Source organism: Cydia strobilella, chromosome Z, assembly GCF_947568885.1.
Source record: "Cydia strobilella chromosome Z, ilCydStro3.1, whole genome shotgun sequence".
Lineage (NCBI taxonomy): Eukaryota > Metazoa > Arthropoda > Insecta > Lepidoptera > Tortricidae > Cydia > Cydia strobilella.
This window is the reverse complement of record NC_086068.1, coordinates 45351896-45367712: the sequence shown is the minus strand read 5'-3', so window position 1 is coordinate 45367712 and position 15817 is coordinate 45351896. Positions and strand designations below refer to the sequence as shown.

The 15817-nt window shown below is 36.7% G+C and overlaps 1 protein-coding gene across 1 annotated transcript in view; it reads right to left on the bottom strand.

Moving 5' to 3' along the window:
- LOC134754842 (glutamate--cysteine ligase) overlaps nucleotides 1-15817 on the bottom strand; it is a 61497-nt gene that overhangs the window by 17864 nt on the left and 27816 nt on the right. Inside the window, exons 3-5 of the mRNA XM_063691279.1 lie at nucleotides 5198-5381; nucleotides 4939-5111; nucleotides 213-412 (exon numbers count right to left, since the gene is read on the bottom strand). Of these exons, the coding sequence (XP_063547349.1) occupies nucleotides 213-412; nucleotides 4939-5111; nucleotides 5198-5381 (557 nt within the window). The remainder of the gene's footprint in view (nucleotides 1-212; nucleotides 413-4938; nucleotides 5112-5197; nucleotides 5382-15817) is intronic.

Genomic DNA, 15817 nt, shown 5'->3' with positions numbered 1-15817 from the left:
TGTTACTTGCTATTGAAATCGACAACGATCAAGATTATTCTTCTCTACGTTCAAAACGCGTTATAGTTGCCGGCGCTCGCGTACCGCGCGTCAACGCCATCTATTAAGTGTTATTTCGTGAAATCGATGAACGCTCCAGGGAATAAGGCCTCTTAAATACATATATTTGGAGCCATCGCATGCGCATGTTGGATTGGGTAGGTAAAGCGTACCATGATGGGGCAGAGCGGCGCGAGCTGGTCGTAGAGCGTGCGCGCCTCGGTGATGCAGCAGGCTTGGAAGGTGAGCTGCAGACAGCAGCAGCCCATGCCGAACCCCATCGCGTCCATGTACACGCAGTCCGGCCGCGCCGCCCTCGGCTCCAGCTCGTGCGACTTGTCCACGGGGATCTTTGTGTTCGCATCACGGAATACTGCACAAATTATTATACTTTTTTTATAAACTTGTGTACAGTCGAAGGCAAAAATATGGATCCAGACAAATGGTTCATAAATATGTGAACACGACTTTATTGTCTAAGGTGTAATGGCGTACACATATTTTTGAAACTTTGGGAAAGTATATACAACCCGGTCACAATATCTGTGCACCTCGCTGGAATGTGGCGCCTCTCCCGCTTCCCCTGTCACCTCTCCGCGCACTCCCCGGTGCGACAGTACGGTTAGCATCTTCGTTGCCGCTACACCTCCACATTTCTCGAAAAAACATTTTTTCACACCGTACCCAGACCGCCGATATGACGTCACGAGGTCAGGTGCACAGATATTGTGACCGGGTTGTATATTTATGTCCTTGACCTTATATTTTTAGATCGTATCGCTAAAGTGAGATATAAGTAATTCTGACAACTTATTAATTACGATGTTTCGTGTTGTATAATTAGATCGTATCGCTAAAGTGAGATACAAGTAATTCTGACAACTTATTAATTACGATGTTTCGTGTTGTATAATTAGATCGCATCGCTAAAGTGAGATACAAGTAATTCTGACAACTTATTAATTACGATGTTTCGTGTTGTATAATTAGATCGTATCGCTAAAGTGAGATACAAGTAATTCTGACAACTTATTAATTACGATGTTTCGTGTTGTATAATTAGATCGTATCGCTAAAGTGAGATATAAGTAATTCTGACAACTTATTAATTACGATGTTTCGTGTTGTATAATTAGATCGTATCGCTAAAGTGAGATACAAGTAATTCTGACAACTTATTAATTACGATGTTTCGTGTTGTATAATTATATCCTTCAACTAAATAAATATCTAATCTTCCTGGCTTCTGGCTACTACAACTCATTTTTAAGGACCAGTGTTTCGTCATTCATATACTTACTATTTGTATTCAGGCCAAAATTTGTTAGTGCACTGCCTTATGGGAATATAGTTCAGATCCGGAAACCGCTACCAAATTTTAATATATTGTTAGGCATTGTACTGGGTCTCCAAAGCTGCCGGGAGACAGCGGCGCCGGCCCTCTACTTCAGCAGAATGACGTCATCAAAATGACTCCCGCCTCGTTGCGAATATTGCATTTTGCACCCAAACTATGCTTTGCACATACACGTGTGGGGTATTAAACGAAAGCCAATAAAATATTATATATTTCACTAATACACTATGTACCAAAATATACAATAGTTTAAGAGAAATTTAAAAATAAATAAAAATGATGAATTATTTTTTTTCGATTATTTGGGTTTTTCAACCAAACCAAAAGTCGGACGATAAAGCAATGTACTACAAGATTAAAGCTGATGTCTCAAGCCATAAAATGATATCAAAGTAATCAAAATCAGATCAAAAATGTGAAAATTATGCATCAAAATGTAGGTATTTGCTAGAACAAATGCATTAAAGTTAAAAAAATCGAAATTGGTCATTTTCAGGATAATCCGCATAAGCTTCTAGTATGTTATTAGCAATATAAAAAGGATCATAAAACTGCTGGGAGACAATCTCTATACTGCCTGAGTAACAAATAATGGCGTCATACATGTGACCGCTGCCGAAATTTGCAAAATCTAAATTATAACTGTACCATGAGTCATACATACACGTGTGCTATATCAAACGAAAGGTTATTAAATATATTATGATTCGTTAATACATTATTTTTAAAAACAATGTTTATTTTAGGAGCTACAAACAATGAAAAACTACTTTTTTTTTGAGAAAAGTTCGTGTATATATATTTTATAGCTCAACTAAAAACGTTATAACAATGTTGCGTCTCGTATAAAAGAAACCAGTTATTCAATTATACGTCACAGCTTAAATTTTTAATTTATGATAAAAACTGTGGAAGTTTTACAAAAAAAAAAGCGCGGCAACAAGTCTACCTTAATGCGCTCATATTATGCAAAGAATAGTCCTAATTATCGGGTATTAAATGAAAGAACATTACATAAAACACATGCAAAACGACATTTTGGAGTGGAATTATAATTTATAAATTGAATTTATTTGATAAATAAGCAAAACAACGGTTTCGTTTCGTACCTAATCTCCTCCTTTGAAAGTCGGTTAAAATTTAAATTTTGTGCACCTGGGCTACAAAGGCGAATGAATTGAGGCCTCATTTATCAAAATCAGTTCAGTAGTTCCATGTAAACAATACATTACACGTAGACAGCAAATATTTTTTTCAAATTCATTTTATAAATTCTGATTTCACTCCAAAATGTCGTTTTCATGAATTTTTTGACGACAGTGGCCTAGTGGGTAGTGACCCTGCCTGTGAAGCCGATGGTCCTGGGTTCGAATCCCGGTAAGGGCATTTATTTGTGTGATGAGCACAGATATTTGTTCCTGAGTCATGGGTGTTTTCTATGTATTTAAGTATTTATATATTATATATATCGTTGTCTGAGTACCCATAACACAAGCCTCCTTGGGCTTACCGTGGGACTTACTCAATCTGTGTAAGAATGTCATATAAAAAAATATAATATATATAAATATTTATGTAATGTTCTTTCATTCAATACCCCATAATTAGAACTATTCTTTGCATAATATGAGCGCAAGGTAGAATTTTAGGCGCGCTTTAGTTTTTTTGGTACAAGTTCCATAGTTTTTATCAGAAATTAAAAATTTAAGCTGTGACGTATAGTTGAATAACTGGTTTCTTTTATATTAGACGCAACATTGTTATAACGTTTTTAGTTGAGCTATAAAATATATACACACGAACTTTTCTCAAAAAAAGTGGTTTTTCTTTGTTTGTAGCTCCTAAAATTTACATTGTTTTTATAAATAGTGTATTAACGATTCATAATTTACTACCTCCTCCTACGTCTTGCTTTTGGAGAGGGTACAAAAAGTATTTCTCCGGTTCTTATATAAAAAAATATTCGGGTATTACCCGTTTTTATACCCAACCAAATACTTGCTGGGTTCTTTAGGCCTGAACTCTTTGAAGGTAAGACGAAATTTTAAGCTCCTTACGACAGCCTGTTGCGTCTTGCGAGGTGAATCGGATTGTGCCGAACTGGTGGCGCAATTACTGCGTCTTTTTGTCCCTACGCCGACCAGAGTCAACTTCCGGCCTCGGGACCGTGGTCTACTTGTAGGCCCGATATCGCGAACCGTGTCTCGCAGAAAATCCCCACTTGTTCGCCCTTTACCCCTCCTGAATGCGCTCTTAGCATCAGCGCCCGAGTGTGATTTATTTGCTGGCAGGTGGAGCGAAGTGCGAGAGGAATTGTTGAGGTTCTGTGAGAAGATGGATGAGCGTCCTTCAACAGTTTGAATGTGCTTATTGTATAATAATATTATTAGTTTACCTGTTTTTATTTCATACTGTTATGCTGTACAACTATTTTTAAAATAATAAATAAAAAAAAAATAATAATATATTTAATAACCTTTTTTTATCATAATTTTTATTTATTTTTAAATTTCTCTTAAACTATTGTATATTTTGGTACATAGTGTTATTAATGAAATATACAATATTTTATTGGCTTTCGTTTAATACCCCATACGTGTATGTGCAATGCATAGTTTGGGTGCAAAATGCAATATTCGCAACGAGGCGGGAGTCATTTTGATGACGTCATTCCGCTGAAGTAGATGGTCGGCGCCGCTGTCTCCCGGCAGTTTTGGAGACCCAGTACCATGCCCAACAACATACTAAAATTTGGTAGCGGTTTCCGGATCTGAACTATCTCTTCGACCGTTTCCCATAAGGCATAGTACTATGTCGATATTAGAATAAATCTATATGCCTGCAGAAAATAAATAGTTAAGTATTTAGCTCCCCTGATATAATAAGGCAGCAGCCAATTCTTTTCTTATATAAATACTTTGCACGTTTATCTGTCCGTGCCCCGCTTGCCGTAAGGTTAACAATTCAGACTGGGACAGTGAACGTGTTAAACATACCTAATCTATAGGTAGGTACATTTCAATTAGCCAATGACAGACAACTTTATCTACCTCGAATTAAAATACAGGATGGATAAAACATAAGTGCATTCCCGTTGCCAGGGAGGTTTTGGGATTATACTGAGCAACTTTCACTATAGGACTAACCACGAAATCGAGAAAAATAGTTCCCCCCCATAGAAAATAGATCAGCCAAAATGTACGAAACAGCCAAATTTTTTATCGCTATTTCGGGGTTGGTCCCACAATAAAAGTTGCACAGTATAATCCCAAAACCTCCCTGGCAACGGGAATGCACTTATTTTATACGCACCGTGTATACGACATTATTATACAACACCAAGGTAGTATTATCACGCAAACATCACAATCTAAGACGCTCGGGATCTCTGTGTTTGGACACAGACACAACTCACAACCTTATCATAACATTTTATCTTTGGTTCACTCTACTCGTACGTTTACATTCATTCATATGGGCGCACTGCGTCGGATTGCCAGGCGTCCATAAGTTTTATCATCGGTATCGCGGTATCTACTTACTTGGTATGTTTATGGCGACCTTTTCTCCTCGTCTATGTCTTATGTTTGCCGTTAATGTTTTAAACCGTGGATGACCCGGAAATATCGCATCATCCGGGAAAAAGAGGGATTTTGTGACTTCGCCTTTTGGATTTGGTGGTATAGACGGACTTGTAAAATTTGGGCACCCTAGCCTGGGAATTAGAACAGGAGAGTTAAGGTATATTTCAAACGATACATATGATCGCAAAGCTAATGATTTCAATGGGCTAGATTGCACCTCGGAAAGTTGGTGATGCTCATTATAACTTCTCCATCTTTTAGCAGTTTGCTTGCTTCGGCGCGCCGAAACTGCATGTTGGCTTCCACAATGTTGAAGTGCGCTAGGAGTCCACCGTAGGGCTTTCCCGGTGTGCCCTCCACCATGTACGCACCGTACTCGGGCCGCCACAAGGATTTACAATCTAAAAGAACACAAATCAGTAAACAATAGGGCGTAAATAGAATGACAGACATTGCTTTTTATTGTTAGCTTTAGGTCGTTTATTTCTTATCGCGCATAAATAATAACCGGCATTCGCCTTTGTCATGTTAAGCGACAAAAGATCTTATAATGATGACGTAGCAGAATGCAATTCTAGCTAACAACTCTCTGCTGGGCAACAACGCCTTAATACGTCTGTTCTAAATGTTATACGGTCATAGGAGATAGATAAGAATTAATAGCGTTTATGATCTGAGTATACGGTACACTATACCTAATAACCAAACTTCCAAACGTCATAGGGAGGACTTATTTGTAGACAGCCTTCTCTTTGCTGACGATGCTGCTTTCGTCGCTCACAGTCAGTCTCAGTTTGCAACCATCATGGACAAATTTTCAAGAGCTTGTGACCTCTTTTCCATGTCCATAAATGCCAAGAAAACCATCGTACTAGCGCAAGGATGTTCAGAAGAGCCGGCGATCATGCTTAACGGCGCACCTCTCGAGGTGGTCAGTAAGTTTTGCTACCTTGGTTCGCTTGTGTCGAGCAATCTCTCGCTTGACGCAGAGATCGACTCCCGCATCGGCAGAGCAGCCACTACGTTCGGGAGGCTCCGTGCAAGGGCTTGGGATAACAAACATCTCACGGTAAAAACGAAAATGCTTATTTACCAAGCATGTGTCCTAAGCACACTTCTGTACGGAGCTGAATCCTGGACGACTTACGCAAAACAAGAACGCCGGCTGAACACCTTTCATATGCGCTGTCTGCGGAGCATACTTGGCATCACGTGGAGGGACCGCGTGACAAATGAGTCTGTTCTAGGCGAGGCACAGGTCCCTAGTATCACGGCCACACTTAAGAAAGGACGACTGAGGAGGGAGGAGGAATGGAGCGGACTCGCTTGCCACGTCAAATCTTGCTAGGAGAGGTTGCAGACGCAAAAAGACCAGCCGGGCGGCCAATGCTGCGCTTTAAGGATTGTGCGAAACGTGACATGGTTGCCTTTAACATCCCATGCAACTAATGGCAGAAGCTGGCTGAAGACCTACCCATGTGGCGTCGTGTTATTCATGATGGTCAATCCAAGCACGACGATGCCTGGTTCTCCTTACTAAAAGAGAAACGCACGAGGCGCCACGAGCAGGCCTCCAATCCCCGCCCACCTGGGGGAGCATACACCTGCTGCGTGTGTGGCCGAGGGATCCTCTCTCGTATAGGGCTTTACAGCCACGTACGCAGGTGTCGGTAACACTCGTAACCGCGATGCTGCTTGAAACATCTGACACAGATGACGAAGGCCTATTTATTATTTATACTTAATACATACGAGTACGAATAAAGTACGATACGGTAGGTTGACTTGGCGCCTTCATTATACCTATTGATCGCCCTTGACTTATTGTTATTCTTATTCAATTCAATTCAAAAAGTACATTATCATCACACTTGCTATAGGCCTATATTGTTCCCGCGGGAGTTATGGATTGTTATGGTTATTATGTCACTAATTTATACGAACCAAGTAGGTATAAATGAGTTTTACTTTAAAATTTCTGACGTTTAAAAATTATTATTATTTGTTTATGCTTTAAAATATTTAATTTGATTATTGATTAATTTAATAGCCGTTTCAAATACTTTTACACGATTTTCAATTGCCAAAAAATTTCAAAATGGCGGACGAATGTTTGAAATGTCACCGTATTTAAAAATAATTATGCTTAAAATTTAGGTTTTTCTTCGCAAGTGTGACGAAAAACATTGTGTGTCACTCCGGGGGTAATAATATTGTTACTCGAGTCTTTAATTCACTCCAGCCTGCGGCTGTCGTATATAGAGTCTCGTACGATATTTCAATTACCCCCCACGTTGCACAATGTATACTAGGCATTGTCATTGTCATACACTAGGTCACTTTTAGAATTAGTCACCCGCATAACGAGTCACTGAAATCGATGTGCGCCTACGTCAATATCGAGAATATCAATAAAGAGCTTTTGAATATTTAATTGGGAGGTGCAGTTCATGACACATACGTTTCCCGGGACTTCGTCTGCCTAGCTAGAACATAGATACTACCTTTCACACCCTATTCCGTTCCGTGGTCTACACTACAACGATAATTTATATTTATATCTGTGTGCAAACTTTTATTCAAAATATTAGTTTATTTTTAAACTTTTTACGCTCAATAGATTCAATGCCGAAAACCCGAGTATCGGGTATTTTATAGTTTCGTTCCCAGGCCGGACGACCCGATAGTCGGGATCGTTGTACTACTTCTCTTCTCTTTATACTTCTCTTGTATGGCTGGGTGGCAATTAATGTGTTAAAACACTGTCAGCGCCGAATTCATTTAGGTACATTCAAAATGGTATGCGGATATAATTTAAGTTTCTGATAATGGCATAGCATGCGGTGTTTTTCAAGAGTCACTCTTTTCCTGTTCATTAATTCCTTCTCACTTATTCCTTATTCAGAGATATACCAGCCAGAATGTATTCTTAGCGCCACTTGCACCATCCCACTAACCCGGGGTTAAGCGTTTAAACCTGGAGTTACCATGGTTACCAGTACAATTTGACACTGGATTAACGGTTTAACCGATTAACCCCCGGTTAGTGGGATGATGCAAGTGGCGCTTAGAACATATTTTCCTACTACTTGAGTTTATATCTCAGTGTACTTTACTTCCCTGACAAATAAATGTAAATCATTCTTGTTTCAACAAAAGGAAGTAAATCCAAATAATGTATGCAAGTAGTAATTATTGGAACTACGTTCAGCAAGACATTAGAGATGTTCTCATAACAAACTTGACTCGCCGGCGGCGGCGACGTCCTGTTTCTTTTGTTCCATTCGCGTTTCACACGCGCCAAGGTATTTCAGTGAATAGTACACTAGCTAAATAATAGCAATATAAAATGTTTGCAAGTAGCAAAGATAGATATAACTCCGTAATAGATGGATACAGTCTAAGGAAAAAACGTGCCTCGAAAATCAAGAAAATTTGATTCTCGTTCAGAGGGCGCTACTAGTTTTGGCCTACAGTCGTATAGATGGCGTTGACGGTTTCGTTTGTTATTTAACAATTTTAACGCATATCAGTGAAAGAACATGGGTCAAAATCATAAAAATAATTAATGCAAATAAAAAAAATCATTTATCTATATTTAAATACATTTTATCGTATTTTTATAAATCTTCATTTTTAGTTTTAAAGTGTGTCGACAGATGGCAGTGAATTTACTGGGGTTACAAAATTTACTATGACAGTACCGCTCTAGTATAAGTTACTCTATGCAAGTAGTGACCATTACATATGTAGGTGTTCATAAATATAGGACACGACTCACACGACACGACTCTACCGTCGAGGTCGATGAGTTAGAGTAGAGTACGCGTTCCTATACATTCGTTATTAGCTTAACACTAAAAAGCTCAACATTATATGAAATCCTCAATTCAAGCCTCATTGCCTATTTGGAATGGTGTCAATGCGATACCATAAATGAATTTGGCACTCCCGATTTATACGAAAACGATACCAAACATGGACTAGTAGCTGATGTAGATATCAAGATACAATTTAGAGCCCCAGATAAACTTTCAATAGAGAATATCTCGAAAACTATTCATGATATCGAAAAAATTGACTGAATTAAACTTGTAGCAAATTTAATCAGCTTTCGTTTTGTTTAAGTAGTCATGTCGCTAAGACGCAAAGTTTCCAAGATATGTAAAAAACCGAAAAAACCTTTAACCTTCAAACCCCCCCCCCCCTCCCCTTTCTGCCCCGCGGGTTAGCCGCGACCACGACCAGTGAAACCTGTGTCGAAACGTCGGTAAATAAAGGTAACAAAATAAATTCGCGATAGACCCGTTTCTAAATGTGATTTAATATTTGTTCAAACCGCGAAAGTTTTAAATGTTATAATATTAATGTTGCTTATTTTTTATATATAGTTTCCAGACCATAGTATACTAAACCTAAAAATAATATTTTGTGTCATCCTAGGTATTTGCTTAGGTAGAAATTTTGGTATTTCTTTTTTCAATCAGCATTCTGTAAAAAAAATATTAGAGACGAAATTCTTCGTTTCCCTGTAAAGGCAAAGTGGCTTCCGACATACACACGCATTTTGTGTCATTTTCATCCACGGGTATAATGGCATTTAATAAATACCTAATATTGATCCTAAAACGCCTAAAATAATATTATAGTCAGTAAATGAAGTGTTGTACTTTACAGAACATTGTTATATGTTATTCAAACAAATCTGTGTTGATTATTTTTGCACTACGACGCACGGTTTAGGAGATACAGTACAGCCCTATAAAGTTTTTTTTATTGTTTTTTTTTTTTTTGCACTGATTATTTTTGCACTACGACGCACGGTTTAGGAGATACAGTACAGCCCTATAAAGTTTTTTTTATTGTTTTTTTTTTTTTTTCATTGTGTTTTTTGTATATTACTTTGGGTACATAACGGGGACCGAAATTTTAATTTTTTTTGCGCTACGACGTATGGTTTAGGAGATCCAGCCCTATAAAGAATTTTTGTCTATTTTTTTTGTTTTTTTTTGCGTTTTTTTTTGTATAAATTAATGGTTACATAAAGGGGACCGAAAAGTTAATTATTTTTGCGCTACGACGCACGGTTTAGGAGATACAACCCTATATAGATTTTTTCTTTTTCTTTTTTGCGGTTTTAAATCTTAATTAAGGGCTTCTTAAGGGAACGAAAATTTGATTATTTTTCGCTACCATGCACGGTTTAGGAGATACATCCCTAAAGTTTTTTTTTTCTTTTTTGGTCATTGTGTTTTTTGTATATTACTTTGCGATTTAATAAAAGGGAACGAAAATTTTATTATTTTTGCGCTACGACGCACGGTTTAGGAGATACAGCCCTAAAATGATTTTTTCCTTTTTTTCTTTTTTTTGCGTTTTTAAATCTTAATTAGGGCATTCTTAAAGGGGAACGGATATTGATTATTTTTGCGCTACGATGCCCGGTTTAGGAGATACAGCCCTATAAAGTTTTTTTGTTATTTTTTTTCTTTTTTTTCATTGCGTTTTTTGTATATTACTTTGGGGCTTCATAAAGGGGAACGAAAATTTTATTATTGTTGCGCTACGATGCACGGTGTAGGAGATACAGCCCTATAAAGTTCTTTTTGTTATTTTTTTTCTTTTATTCATTGTGTTTTTTATATATTACTTTGGGGCTTCATAAAGGGGAACGAAACTTTTATTATTTTTGCGCTACGACGCATGGTTTAGGAGGTACAGCCCTATAAAGTTTTTTTTGTTTTTATTTTTCATTGTGTTTTTTTGTATATTACTTTGGGGTTCCATGAAGGGGAATGAAAATTTTATTATTTTTGCGCTACCACGCACGGTTTAGGAGATATGGCTCTATAAAGGGTTTTTTCCTGTTTTTATTTTTTATTTTTAAGTATTAATTAAGGGTTTCTTAAAGGAGAACGAAAATTTGATTATTTTTGCGCTACGATGCACGGTTTAGGAGATGCAGCCCTATAAAGATTTTTTTTCTTTTTATTTGCGTTTTTTTTTATATAAATTAATGGTTACATAAAGGGGACCGAAACGTTGATTATTTTTGCGCTACGACGCACGGTTTAGGAGATACAGCCCTATAAAGATTTTTTCCTTTTCTCTTTTTTGCGTTTTAAAATCTTAATTAGGGGCTTATTAAAGGGGAGCGAAAATTTGATTATTTTTGCGCTACGATGCACGGTTTAGGAGATACAGCCCTATAAAGATTTTTTTTCATTGTATTTTTCATACATTACTTTAGGGTTACATAAAGGGGAACGAAGATTTTATTATTTTTGCGCTACGACGCATGGTTTACGAGATACAGCCCTATAATTATTTTTTACGATGCATGTGCTCGAAAAGTGCGTTTCCTACGGAGCCATATCATGCGGAAAGTAGTACTTTTCCGCACTAGTGCTTTTTGTTTTCAATTTTTTTTTACAGTACATATGGTGCTACTTTCTTGCACTAGTGCGGAAAAAGAGCACTTTTCGTGCATATGTCGAAAGTTTAAAGGGCCATATCTACTGTAAAACGTTGTACGATACACGTGCGAATAAGTAATTCGCAACTCGTGTCGATTTAAAACACTCCTTTTAATAATTAAACTTATTTGCCATGATATGTTTTTTTATTTACTCGCACAATGCATAGTAAAACATTGTATGATACACGTGCGTAAAGATGATTTCCGCACTTGTTGCATAAATAGCTATTTTTTTATCAAAGTAGAATTTTATCAAAGAATGAAAGAAAGTCACGGTATTAATAACCAAATTTTACTTTAGTGGTACCTTTTCCCTATCACTGTCACAAATGTATGGGGCGTTCACGTAAACGCGATATTTTTAAGCTTTCCCTGCGCAATGTTGCCAGCTCACTCACAAAACAAACATGTACTTACAGTTCTTTTGCAAAATGGTGACATTGTACAATATCTATGTTTTAAATAGGTAAAAGATAATTCGAAGCATTCTTTGCTTGTAGTAGTATAACTTCTTTGAATAAGTTGCGTTAATTTGGCGCACAGGCGAAGTAAACATGCGTTGCGTACTGCGTACGGCAAGGTCACGCCGCGGCCCCACCCTGCACGGCCTCCGTTGCCCATTCAGACCGCCCGCGAGCTTCGTTTGAACGCAAATAATATTTTTGTAATATTTGTTTATGCAGTGGATGCAAGTGACACAAATTCATATATCTTATTTATCCTGCATTTCAAATTAATAAGATGTAAACTTATATCTTTAATATTCTTTTGTAACGGTGACAGCCTGTTACAACAAAATCATCAAATATCTTATGAAGCTATGCCTTAATAAGACACAAAATAGTTTTATGGACCTATTTAAACGATTAAATTCGACCTAAGTATTTTTTTTTACTTTAAATTTTTTTGTGTCATTTGGAATATTATGACATAGTATCAGATTGCATTGGACGTAATTGACACAAACTATGTTTTCACACTAAAAACACTATCCTAAATGCAACACAGTTACATGTTTTCTCTCGAATATTTTTTTCTCCAAAATAATTCAAAATAAAAAATAATTACCACAAATTAACAAATTACTAAAAAAGCAAATTATATATATGACACAAAACAAAATGTAAGATTTACATCTTAACAAAGTATTCATAAGCGAAAACAGAATTGACTTTTTTATAACCTAGGGTTCAAAATATAGCCAGCGGTACAGGTCTATTTAGAAATTATTCAAGAAAATAGGCAAAAAATAACCATTCCCCCCCCCCCTTTATTTCTGAAACTACTGGGTCTAAAATTTTGAAAAAAAAAATACACAAAATAGTTATTTACCTATAGATGATAGGAATACCTATTAGAAATGTGCAGTCAAGCGTTGTGAGTCGGACTTAATCTGACCACTACGGGTTTTTTAAAGACAATTCACTCACGTTTCACATAAAAAAATGCATTGTTAAAAATTGTGTAATGTACGGAACCCTTGAAACGCGAGTCCGCCTCGCACTTGGCCGGTTTTTTGATTATAAATCTTATTGTACGTTGTATTGTTCCCTATTAAAGGATTAAAGTTACCTGCATAGTATCAAAGATCTGACCACTACGGGTTTTTTAAAGACAATTCACTCACGTTTCACATAAAAAAATGCATTGTTAAAAATTGTGTAATGTACGGAACCCTTGAAACGCGAGTCCGCCTCGCACTTGGCCGGTTTTTTGATTATAAATCTTATTGTACGTTGTATTGTTCCCTATTAAAGGATTAAAGTTACCTGCATAGTATCAAAGATAGATATAACTCCGTAATAGATGGATAATGTCTGAGGAAAAAACTTGCCTCGAAAATCACGAAAATTTGATTCTCGATCAGATGGCGCCACTACCTTTGGCCTACTCTCGTATAGAGGGCATTGATGGTTTCGTTTGTTATTTAACATTTTTAACGCATATCAGTAAAAGATCATGGGTCAAAATCGTTGAAATAATTACTGAAAATAAAATAAAAAACATTTATCCATATTTTAATACATTTTATCGTATTTTTATAAATCTTCATTTTTAGTTTTAAAGTGTGTCGATAGATGGCAGTGAATTTACTGTGGTTACAAAATTTACTATGACAGTACCGCTCTATCCTATTATATCCTCTTTGATAGTATAAAGAGATATTTTAGAAGCAGATGCACTAGGACTATTAAAAAGCAACCCAGATATCCTCGTCTTCGTCAATTATTTCCAATAAGTTCAGTGATTTATTTTCTCAATTTTCTAATGGCTACGAATTTACAGTCAAAGTAAATAATAAATAATGCATGGGTTATTATTTAATATTTCAATTAGTCATTCATATTTTATCTTATTTATCATATCACAAACACAAGTGAGTGGAGCAAACGAAGCCATGAATTTGTTAAATAAATTTACTGTATAAATGAATAGGCCGTTCTTATTTATTTTAGTCAATCACGAGTAGGTACTGAAAACTGCAGAGTCACGCTCACCTCATTAAATGATTGGCCAAGACCACGACGTCAGGCCATGGCTTTAACGGGTAACCGGCTGCCGATTTGTACCTCGTCTATAGTATTCATATCATATCAAATATATCAAAGATTTATAGTATGTATATAAAAGATTTTCTTTTCAAAATATTGATGTCCAAAAAAAACCGAGAGTATTATTGTCCAGTGGCCGGCTGCATAAAACCCTACCTGATAAAAAAATAGAAAATACCTACTCTGTGGGGGTAGCTGACTTTTAGTAAGTTTTGACTTCTGAGCCATATTTCTAGAAGAAAGCTCCGTTTTAGGGACATGGACAGGACATTTTTTGTGTAGAACTTGATAAGCTTTTGTTTCGCTATACACAATATTCACATTTAACCCAGATATTCCGAGAAAAACAGAAAAACCAAAAAAGACATACTTTTCAAGATGGCGTTTGATCCCCGTGGTCCCCGAAGGTCCAATTTTATGACACGCCTACAGGGATCCCTGAAATTGTAGGTGTCAAATTTCATTACTGTCACTATTGTTTAAACCCCATTTAAGACCTAAAATCTGTTTTTATAGTCACATTTTTAAGTTTTACACATTTTTCCTCCATTTATTTTAGTAAATTTGTATTGCATAGCACTCGTGTACCAATTATGGATCTACTGATGTCTATTTTATTGAAATCCACTCAATAGTTTAGGCGTCAATAGTTTAGAAGTAAAAATATGATTTACTATTCGGCGTCCTCTCAAGGCAGCTGTATTGATTTTTCTTAAACAGGTGTAAACAGGTTGTGAAGGGCAAGAGGAATCTACCAATATGTCGTTTTAAAAAACCCGTTCAGTATCCTGAGCTACAGTGTGTACTGATTATCAGTATTTAAACCCATAACCCTACTTTCCGTTTAAGTCGCAGTCGAGTAAAATGTTGATATTGGAGTAGAAAGTGTACAAATGTATAGACAAAAGTGGAATTCATATTCCTCCAAGTTTCATATTAAGAGAATATCCCCTGAAAGGGTATAAGCGCTAAATCTGGATTCAGCTATTATTTTCTATAACAAGATGTATTTTTTCCGCAATGTTATCTAAGACTCATTTGTGTAGAATTTAATAAGCTTTAATGTTGCCTTACACCATATTTTCATAGAGAACGTATATTTAGAGTAAAACGCGAATTTCTCCAGGATGGTACACATTTTCCAAGATGGCTGCGATTCCTCGAGGTCCCCAAATGTCAAATAGTGTGGACATGAAAAGGAGACCTTTAATTAACATACATACCAAATTTCATATCTTTGGAAGGATTTCGAGGTGAGACTTAATCCGGTTGTACTATACAGAAACGTCTGACTTTCATTTTATTGTCACTCAACTAAATACCTAATAGATTGTTTGATGAATATTTATTATTCTACGCGACAACAGATTACTTATTTAAATCTTGTAGTGTTCTCATAAAAACTCACTGTATGTTAAATTACGTCATTTTTGCGTCAACGGCATGATGTACGGGCCCTGTCCATAACAAATGTTTTTGTTCTAACTAGGTTTCAAAAAATTAATTATTCACCGAACATTCTCTTCCTGCGTGCAAAATCCCTCCTGCCAAAACCCACAAGAGGGGAACGCCATTTAAAAAAAAGTATAATAAAAAACAGGTACAAAAACAATACAAAAAAAAAACATATAAACACATTATAAAAAACCCTAACCTAGAGTGCCGTCAGCAGCGGGGCAGGGCCCAAACTGCCGGTGGTCAGGGCCACAGAGAGGAACCGGCGGACTATCCGCGCCGTGTCCAACCAAGATCAGCGCTTTCTGCATCTGACCCTAACCTTGATCCAACCACCTAGCGAGACTCTCTC